General features: G+C 34.3%; 1 protein-coding gene across 1 annotated transcript; it reads left to right on the forward strand.

Moving 5' to 3' along the window:
* Window positions 1–2,952: 2,952 nt before the first annotated feature.
* Window positions 2,953–11,048, forward strand: LOC131158023 (probable polygalacturonase). Its single transcript, XM_058112571.1, has 5 exons — window positions 2,953–3,885; window positions 7,317–7,437; window positions 8,893–9,067; window positions 9,641–9,711; window positions 10,251–11,048. Exons 1-5 carry the CDS (start codon window positions 3,547–3,549, stop codon window positions 10,895–10,897), a joined length of 1,353 nt encoding a protein of 450 aa, XP_057968554.1. The 5' UTR covers window positions 2,953–3,546; the 3' UTR covers window positions 10,898–11,048.
* The last annotated feature ends 421 nt before the right edge of the window (window positions 11,049–11,469 follow it).

An 11,469-nucleotide genomic window follows, 5' to 3' on the forward strand; every position in this document is an offset into this window, starting at 1 on the left:
AGATAAACAAATAATAAAGTATTAAATAAATATATGAATAATATAATATTATATATATCATGATGGATGATAAGGATGATGTATCATCCTTATCCTGAAATTGAATTCAGATTCAATTGAACCTGAATGTAAGCAGCCCCCTCAAATTCCTCACTCTCTCTCTCTCTCTCTCTCTCTCTCTCATTTCCTTATCCTTTAACACATTTTATATATATATATATATATATATATATATATTCATTTCTTAATCCTTAAGAAATCTTTAAAATTATGAAAATATCCTTCCTCCAAATTCCCTATAAATAGGAGATCCTTAATTCATTTTCCATAAAAAATTTTAAACAAGAAATTAAAAAATAAGTAAAAAAAAAAAGATTTAGTGTGGGGGGGGGGGGGGGGAGATTTTTAGATATTTAAAATCCTCACTCTTCTCTCTTTCCCAACTCATTTTAGGAATTCGTCTTTACGCTTTAGAGGAACAAATCAAAGTCGAGTGAGTTAAATTATGTCATATTTTATTTTAAAATATATTTGATTTAAATTGAGTACGTAAATTTAATTATAATTGATTTATTTAAATATATATCTGAGTTAAATTAAACTATGCAGATTTGATCATATCCATTTTTTATTAAATATATGTGAGTTAAATTAAAATATGTGAGATTGATCATACCCGCACTTTTATTTAAATATACCAGTGTATATTATTATATATTTTCTTAGGTAATTTATAAAATTATAATTAACACCCAAATCGTGTGACATGAGTTTATTTTATTGCATAAATGAGCAAGTATGAGATTTTTGCGGTGTTATGTTTATTACGTGATTTATTGCGAATAATGATGAAATTTTATTACAAGTGTTATATTAAGAAATGATAAGATTTTTATGATATTATTTTATTTGCATAAATTATAACTGTATGTTTTAAGAACTCTAATAGTTTGAATGTGGTGGATGTTCAATACTGTAGCTACATATGAGTATGAGTGTAGCCACACTGTTGTGGAGGTGTTGACGGTAGATAGTGGATTTGTCCTGAGTGCACACCTGCTTCCGCATCAGAATATAATAGGAAAATCATACTTATAGATATGATATTTTTGATTTAGTTTGGTTAACTAATCAAATTAAGTCCAATTTTTAGACTGCACAACTCGATTTGGAGGTTAAACATGACGTGCATAGGCTAAAAAGAGTTTTTTTTTTATACATATTTATTATGTGATCAAGGCCATTTATTAGACCTAAATGATGACTTGAATGAAAAAGTATGCATATATTTATATATTTATACATGGTCATATTTGAAGGACCTACATGATGATTTTCAATAAAGAAAAATATGTGAACAAAGTTCGGGTAGTAGGGCTAAATTGTGAAAAAAAAGGTATAATGGGAAATATATATATTTATGTGCATTTAACAGTTAAAATGTTAAATGAGATATTTTAACACTGGAAAGTTCATCTTAGTCACACACTAATAATAATCTAGTCTATTCTTACTGAGCATTGTCTCACCCCAATCATTATTTCATATTACAGATAGGATTGAAAAGCATGTCAGAAATTAAAGTGGCACAGTGAAAGCGTGGTTGAGATTAGAAAGGATTATTTAAAATAAATATTAAATTAATCAAGTATTTTAATGTTTTGAAATTTTTGAGGATGTTTATTTTAATATTAGAGATATTAATGTAATAAAGTAATTAGCACTATGATAATAAAAATATTCAACGTTACGCTGTAAAATTATTTATAAGTTCGAGTCATTACATTCATATTTTTCCCCAACCGTTTGAAGGAATCTTATATCATTTGAAATGGGCATTTTCTTCATTAAAGTGATTAGCATTCATTAATTATACGCCACAATGAGCATTTCATTCCTTATCTTTCCGTCTTAAACGACAAAAAAAGTCATAATTAATTTTTTATTCCACCATTGATATCGCACACATAAACACACGCATCTACACATACACACGTGTGAGAGAGAGAGAGAGAGAGAGAGAGTCCATATTCTTTTGATAAGTTCTTGGTCACCAATTTTTGCATCATACTATTTTCAAAATTAGATGAGAAAAAATAGTATTTAAAACCTTAATTGAAAGTAAAATGCTTAGTGATGTAGGTCTCTAATGACATTGTTACACAATAGGAATGAAGCTGTAAATTTTTATTAGCAGGGGCAAAAAAATATAAAAATATATATATTTTTTGTAGAAACCCTAACATATTTTCTCGAAGAATCGATAAACACTAACAATATTAATTTTAAATAACATTTATTGATGATAAATAAAGAAAAATAGAAGAACAAAAATCTTTCATATTTATTCAAATATAATATATTCTCCCAATATTTGCATAAAAAATAATAAAACATAAATAGGTAAATAGAGTAATACTTCTTCAAACATATTCTATAATTATTTTCGACAAATCTCTATATTTTGGAATTTCGAATAATTCGTTTATTATCATCACTCTCAAATACATATTTTTTAATATGTATAATCGTGCAATTATTTAACTATTTATCTCTCAAATGAACTGTATGCTCCGACAATTTCGTTATTGATATCTTATTATATGGATCTGTATGATAAGAGACTCGAAATCTTTTATCAAAAATGCAAATCTAATTAAATTATTTTTAAAATAATCATATAAAGTATAAACAATAATAGGAGTACATGCCTTCGAGCATAAGCTCAGGTGATAAGAAGGTTTACCGGACAGGCTTAAACATGAATAAAGTCCGGGATTCAAACCCTGTCACCGCATCTATCCGCGATTTGCTCCTACATGTTAACTACGGCTATTTACATTCTACATATTGGCTGTGGCATGGCTGGTATACAAAAAAATAATAGTACGGTGGCACACCCACACCCTGGTGACGTGTCGGCTATGTATCTTCTTATTCACAGCTCATTAACTGCCTTCACTGCGCATCTAGCAAACTGACTCCCTCACTTTCTTTCCGGTTCTCTCTTTTTCTGGCCCCCAAAACGCCATCCCCATCTTCAAATCCTCTGCTTCCATTGCTCCTTTCCATCTTTCAAATCCATTTCAGATTTCACCATCTCTGAAACTCTCTCCTCTCTCCCCCCTCTCTCTCTCTCTCTCGTAGTATTTTGTTTGAATTTTCTTTTTCTTTTTCTGTTTAAATTTTCTTGAACATTCCTATCTCTGTATCTTTTTGCTATAAATTAGTGCAGATTCATACCCATAAATGATTTCATTGTATTCTTCTCCTCAAACCCTTTTCCCCATCTGCTACAATTACGTAATCTCATTAGTCTCTCTCCCCCGTCTGCGACTACCTTTTGTTCTTTTCTTCTTGTAATTGCTTCCTCTGCTCTTAGCTAAATCCTCTTGGAATTTTCCAGCACCCTTCATCAAAACCCAAAAGCATATTTTGGAATTTTCCCTTTGGCGCCGAGCCGCCCAAACATTTTCTTTCCCGGGAAATCCTTGTTTTTTCTCGGCAGCGGATCTATCTGAAGAATCTTCTTTAAAATACGAGAAAATGCTTCGATGTGCGTTCTGGATTATCCTGTGCTTCGCGGCCCTTCCGCTGTTCTCGAGCCGGGGGGCTCAGGCGGCGGCGGAGGTAACGTGCTCGGGGATAGTACCGATGAGGTACAGGAACGACAAGATCTCGATCACGGATTTCGGGGGTGTCGGAGACGGGCGGACGCTGAACACGAAGGCCTTCAGGGAGGCGATATATAGGATTGAGCATTTGAGGAGGAGAGGAGGTACGCTTCTCTACATACCTCCTGGGGTTTATCTAACTGGAAGCTTCAATCTCACCAGCTACATGACCCTCTACTTGGCTAAAGGTGCTGTCATTAAGGCTACTCAGGTGGGTTCTCCATTTCTCCCTTTAGGTTTGAATCCTTGATACATTTTTGTGTGGGAAAAATGATTTGAGTAAATTGCACAGTTAGCCTCTCAAGTTTTGCTAGTTTAATCCTAGTGTTTGATTGATTTTTAATAGACACTAACTTTCTCCAACTTGGAACCAATTAAGTTGTAATGTTACCTATGACAAACTGAGTTAGGTCTTGTAAAATACTTTTTTGATTTCTCTTAGGTGCAAAGAAAATGTCAGTAGTCTTGTCATGGAGTTCAAATTGGAAATGTTTTGCTGCTTAGAGGGGCAAAAGGGTAGTTCACCATGTTTTGGTTGCGGGTTTTTCAACTGGGTTAACACATCTATTAGCTAATTTTTTGAAGATTAGGATGAGGAGTGAAATGTCAAAATTAAAATGTCAGGAATTGAAGTGCGATTGGGCAAAATTTCGAGGACAATTTACCCAAAAGGATTTCATAGGTTAAGATAAGTATTGTTGTGTTTTAACTTTTGATTAAGTAGCAGGGGGAAAAAAAATAAAGGGGGTGGGTATTTTGTTGATAAGATTCTTACTTTGCATTTGGAAGTATGAATTTCAGGTCTTATATTGGATTTGTGTGAATCTGAAAAGTACTTTAAATAAAATTATATTAGAACTTTTCCAAATTTAAACAAATTCAAGTTCAAAACTCAAAAAAACTGATGCCCCCAAACACTACCTTAGTGTCTAAGAGAAAAATGGGAACAAAACATAGGAGGAAGCCCCCTCAATTTCTTTTGAATAAAGGGAGACATCTAAATGCTGAAATAATTGGTGTGAATTCAAAAAGTTCATCAACTGTGATCTAGAAATTCTTGGGTCCAAGGATCTCCAAGAACTATGGTGGGCCCTGCTTAGAGAGGGGAATGAATGGTGGGTGGGTCCATGGATTTGATGCACATGCAGGTTGCATGTGCATTACTTTCAGATTGCTGACATAAGTATAGTTGGACAGCTAGATAGCATTTCTCCCGTACTGTCATGGTCTAGATGTTGTCACATTAAATTATAAAAAATCCTAATCCCTGCAGCACACAAATTGTAAGTGGTGTGGTACACCCCATTCTTTAATAACATCTACCTATCAATCTTAGCAATATTATATCTTAACCAAATCAAGTAATTAAAATAATAAATTATCACATTCTACTGATTAGAATTATATTGAAAAAAATTGCTAAGTTCGTAACTGTGATTGCCAATATTCTGCGTGGCTGGGTCATGATCTATCTAAAATGCTTAGCCTGTAAAGTAAATTTATGGTCCATTGTTGGATATCCAAATTCTGGACTAGCACTTGCTGGTTTGGCTGATTTTTGGCTTCCAGCTTTGTTACATATTAGAAATTGGGATTTAGAAAGTTGCATTATTTATACTACTTTTTGGCGACATAATTTTTGCTGATTGCTGCAATTTTTTTTTTTTTTTTGTAATGGAAGCGTGTGTTTGTGCCTATTTATTTCAGGGTAATATTGTAGAGGGTACCAATGACTGAAATGTTAAGAGGGTTTTAGGTTGGCTCGCGTGAACCAGTGATGGATTATAGTTTTCTTGAGATGAATAACAAAATTTCATTAGCAGTTCATTTTTTTTAGTTATTCAAAACACCTCTAAAACAACCCTAATTATTTTTTTCAAAAACCTTAGTTTTCATAAACCCTAGAGGATCTAGGGAAATTGTTTTGTGATTTTTTATTTTTTCAAAAAAAAATCAAAAGCCTACAATTTTTACCTAAATTTATGAAAATATTGAAGTTTATTTTTTTTTTTGGATTACGCACTGGGTTTCCACGTGTTCGTTTTACGGTCCACGTGATTAATCCCGCGCCCCTTGAAACCGACCTCACAATTCCAAAGGAAGGTAAATTTCAGGAATCCAGGGGCGGAAACGAATCCAAGAGGGTTTGAACACCTGACCTCGTGAGAGGCACTCCCGCAACCCACACTACCACCTGAACCACACTCTGAGGGTAAATATTGAAGTTTATTGGTAGCACTGGTGATTGGTGAAGATATTCTTTTTTCTTGATAAACCCTAGAGGGTCTAAGAAAATTGTTGTGATTTTTTATTTTTTTAAAAAAAAATTCAACAGCCTACAATTTTTACCTAAATTTATGAAAATATTGAAGTTTATTGGTAGCATTGGTGATTGGTGAAAATACTCTTTTTTATTTTTGATTTATTGTCTTTTATGTTTTATTTGATTCATTTTCAGCGCATAGGATTTGTTTATGTCTGGAGTTAAATAGAAGTAGTTTAATGATATTTATCTGATCAATTTTAGGATTTGGAAACTCACTTTATTTACTCTACTTTTGGTATAATGATTTTTGCTGATGGCTGCATTTTTTCATTGTAACGAGCTCATGTGTTTGTGCCTTATATACTTTCCAGAATTCTATAGAAGTATTTTATGTTTTATATTAGATCAGCATTAAGATTTAGTAAGTCACATTATTTTTTTCTCTACTTGTAGTGTAATGATTTTTGCTGATGACTGCATTTTCTGTAAGGAAATTAACACTAAATTCCCAAATCCTATGAGAAACAAAATAGAGAAAAACACACTCCAAAGAAAAACAAATCAAACGCACAAGATAATATTTACGTGGTTCAGCAATTTTGCCTACATCCACGGAGTTGTAGGGATTTTACTATTATTAGGAAGAAAATATAGAGAGTGCGACAGTACAATTTTTTCGCTCTCTCACAAAACTGCGACGGCCAACACTAATCACCAAAACAACGATTTTAATATCTTGTGTACAGGATTTCCAATGGGCTACAAAATGGGTCAAAAAAAACCCTTTGCTCTGTGGATTAAGCCTTAGGATAAAAATCTCTCGTTAAAAGACCACATAACATTATTTCGGGTCAAGTCATTTTTTCAGATCAAACACAACTAGGCTCCACAAAGCCTAACATTTTCCATTGTAATGAATGCATGTGATTGTGCCTATATATTTTCAGGAGTTCAATGAAAATATTTTAATGTTTTGTGTCAGATCAACATTAGAATTTAGAAAGTGACATTATTTACTTTTGGCCTAATGACTTCTGCTGATGATTTCATATTTTTCATTGTAATGATTGCATATGAAAAGATGGGTTTGTGCCTATATATTCTGGAAAACAAAATGGAACTTATATTAAGAAATATTATCTCCATGAATATGATAGCATTTTCAGCATTTATTCAGTTCCTCCATTATGATCTTAGACATTGCATGTTTTGATGGAGATCCTTAGCCTTTCTTATATTTTTCTTACATATTATATTCCTTTTTAGTGTACCTGATTTATTTGAAAAGAGCAAAGGAGAATTACAATAAAAAAAAAATGTCTGAGCTAATGCCGAATTATTCTTCTATTTAAAGTTTCTGTTACTTGATGCTGAAGGAAACATGGAGCTGGCCTTTAATTGCACCCTTGCCTTCTTACGGAAGAGGAAGAGAGCGTCCTGGAGGGAGGTATATGAGCTTTATCCATGCAGATGGTGTTCGTGATGTGATCATAACTGGTGGGTATATACACTTGCCTTATTGGTTGTAACTGCTTTATATCAAAGCATAATAGATAACTTCTTTCTGCTCTTCCAAAAAAGAAAAAAATAGTTAATGTATATATACCTTCTACCAACCCTTTGCAAATTAAATTATTTATGATTTAAAGATCACATCCTCACCCTCCTTTGGGAATGGGCGGGGGGTGTGGCGTGGGGTGGGGTTGTCCATTTGATGGAGCATAGTATCTCAACTCTATTGTGCAAGGGCCTGTCTTGGACCTCAAATTCGATAATAAATTGTTATATGGTTTCCATTATCATGCCCAATCAAATATTGTGCTTTCAAAGCAAAATTTTTGGCTGCATTTGCTTTCAGGAATGAGAAACATGAGTAATTCTTTCATTTAGGTGAATATTTATTACTAAAAGGAATGGCACTTTACTAGTTTGTACCATACAGTGATATTATGTTGCATCTGAAAAGATGAAATTCTGAAATGTGCTGGGTTATGCGTGATACCTGCGATGGATTGTATCTGTATTGAATGAACTATTATAGCCATATCATGGTTTTAAATAAAGGCCGCGACCGTTACGTAACACCGTTACGTAAAGGTTTTTTGGGTTACCGATACCGTTACACACCGCGAAATCAGTGGGAAGAAAAATCACGGCCGTAGCGGTCGTTACGGACCGCGACCGTTACGTAAAGGCCACTACGGCCGCTACGTAACCGCTACAGGACTATTACACCAAAAAAATATTTTATTTTTTACTTTTTCTTCTCATTTTTTCTCTCTTTTATATATCATTCTCAATATACCAAGTGGCAAGAGGGGAAAAGATTATAATGAGGATGACAATGATACAAAATTTACTATTTCTTTAAATACTCACAATAGATGCATTAATTAACAATTTCAAAATACTTACTTGTTAGGAAATTTTTTTTTTAATAATATTAGTAATGTGATATTTATGTTCTTTATTTTTCAACTTCAACCTTCTTTCTTTTCTAGCTATTTTATATTTATATTATTCGTATGTCTTATGTGTATAATGTATTTTATTTTATTAATTCATTTAGCGCACATAAGAATTTATCACAGATAAGAACAATGAGAAGTATAAATACGCGCACACACGTAATTTTCTATCAATGATGGTTAAAACAAATGTAAACTTGTTGCCCTTACTAAATAACTTAGTTACTCGAACTAAAGGTCCAAAATACACTAAAACCCTTTCTAAGAATGGCTAAAAGTTTAAAACATGCAAGTACGCTAATATGCACGAGGTTGTGCGTGCTTCAAAAAAATTCACAGCCGTTACACCCGTTTCCCGTTATGTAACATCCACTACTCCTGCTTCCTGTTACACCCGTTACCGTTACGTTACGCTACCCACTACCGCGATTTAAAACCATGAGCCATATATTCTTTTGATTTGATCCAATTGTTTGCATCTTAGGCGAGAATGGGACAATTGATGGCCAAGGGGATGTCTGGTGGAACATGTGGAGGCAGAGAACTTTGCAATTCACTAGACCTCATCTCATCGAATTCATGCATTCCAGCAACATTATCATTTCAAATGTAGTATTCCGAAATTCTCCTTTCTGGAACATTCACCCTGTTTACTCCAGGTAATAGTTGGATATTTAGCTTTGAACTCACTAAATTTTGTGTTCTAAATTGTCTGATGGGATGGGCTCCCAATATCGGAGTGTGGATGATTCTAGACTGGTTCAGTTGATTTAGTAATTAGTACCTTGTGCACAAGTGATAGTGTGGAAATATGAAGCAGTCAAAATTTAAAGAGAGAAAAATTCTGACTGTCTTATTAATAAAAATTTATTTTTTGATACCATATACATCCATTGGGCATGCACTTGAAATTTGAAAACAATTTGGTTCTCTTTCACTATTTGTTTCTTTTTTCCCCTTATTCTAGGCATGCCTAAACCTATTGAATAGTCTAGACTGATGCTTCATTGAACCAGTTTTTGGGCAAATTTATGAATAACCTACCCTTCATACAAATTTATGAATTATCTACTTCGAAATTAGTGGCATCTAATCATTGTGATCATCTTTTTAGACTACATCCAATACCCAAGACAAATTTTTTGTTATTCGCAGCATGCAAAATATTATTGGTTGCTTGCTACTGCAATGATAGAACTGTAGTATGGTCTCTGATACTTTCTTCTTTGCAGTAATGTTGTTATCCGATATGTCACCATATTGGCTCCGTTTGACTCGCCCAACACTGATGGAATTGATCCAGGTACACTATTATGCAATTTTATTCTGGGTTGTAAATTTGCCAATATCTGCATTCATATTTTGTTTAGAAGTGACATGAACTCAGGCACACACTCAAGCATTCGTGCATATTCAGATTTTCGACTTCTTGTACTGAGCATATAAGAAATAGCACATGCATATGCGCATGCTATCGTACATAGTTACAACAACTCAGATAATTTTATGGAGGGTTCTCATAGAGATTAATTTTAGTTTCTACAACAGCATGCTCTTAGATGACTAGAATTTGGAGCAGGGCACCTTGCAAATGTTTTTAACTTCTTAGAATCAAAGCGTGTGCACATTTGAGCATGAAATAGAATTGGTAGAAGATACATATGAGCTTATATATTTTGGTTGTCATGTGCAATTTTCAAGGAGAAAGGTTATAATTGTTTGATCTGTGTTTTTCTTTCTGTTCGTCAATTGTGTGAGCTTCATCTTTTTATAGAACCGTCTTGAGGTCAACATGTCAACACATGGGGGTGTAAAACTTAATGCACACATTGTGACATGCAGATTCAAGCTCCAACGTCTGCATAGAGGATTCGTACATTGCCGTGGGAGATGATCTTTTGTCTGTGAAGAGCGGGTGGGATGAGTATGGGATAGCTTATGGCCGCCCTAGCTATGGAATCACCATTCGGAGAGTGACCGGATCATCCCCATTTTCTGGAATTGCAGTTGGAAGTGAGACCTCCGGTGGAGTGGGAAATGTGTTGGCAGAGAACATAAGCCTTTACAATATGGGAGTTGGCATCAACATAAAAACAAACATTGGCAGGGGAGGAACCATAAAAAACATTACGATATCTGATGTTTATCTGGGAAATGCACGCAAGGGGATAAAGATTGCTGGTGATGTAGGAGATCACCCAGATGACAATTTCAACCCGAACGCCCTCCCAGTCGTTAACGGGATTGCGATTAAGAATGTGTGGGGAGTGAAGGTTCAGCAGCCGGGATTGATCCAAGGTCTGAGGAACGCGCCCTTTACCGGGATTTGTCTCTCTAACATAAACCTTCAGGGTGTGACAGGACCCGGAGCTAGAAATACTGACTGGAAGTGCTCTGATGTTAGTGGGGCTGCCCTGGAGGTCAGCCCTTTGCCTTGTTCAGAACTGACCAGCGCCCATCAAACTGGTTTGTGTTCAATTAATTTTTGAGGTTCATGTAATTGTTTCAATTTATTCAAGCAAGGAATAAGTATCCTGAAATTTTGGTTATCCTGTTCAAACTATAGTTCGTCTCAAAACTAGTCTCATGTCTGTATTTTACTGAATTGATTAATGCAACTGCAAATTGACTTTATATGCATCATTTTCTTCATCATTCAGGCAGGATAACTGTACAAAGTTCAAATGAATAGGCTTTGTTTGGATTGAATGAAAAAGAAAAAAAGGAGATCCTTTCTCTCTCTATATATATTTTTTATTATATTTCATAAAATGAAATAAGAGAAATATTTGGAGAGAAAATGAATCGGATGGTACAGTTTTTTTTTTTAAAACTTCATGAACGCGGGGGGGGGGGGGGGGGGGGGGGGAGGTGGTGGAATGCAAAAGGAGTTAATTAGTTTAGTTAACAAATAAAATGCTAAGTAGGTAACATATATTAAAATTTTGGATAAAAGACGGTTTTGAGGATGAGCACTCTAATTTGGTATCAGAGTTGGGTCTTGGGCTGTTTGGCTCCTCTCCTCGCCTCATTTTTCCCCGTGGGCTCTTCTTGCTTCATT

This window comes from Malania oleifera, chromosome 6 (assembly GCF_029873635.1).
Source record: "Malania oleifera isolate guangnan ecotype guangnan chromosome 6, ASM2987363v1, whole genome shotgun sequence".
Lineage (NCBI taxonomy): Eukaryota > Viridiplantae > Streptophyta > Magnoliopsida > Santalales > Ximeniaceae > Malania > Malania oleifera.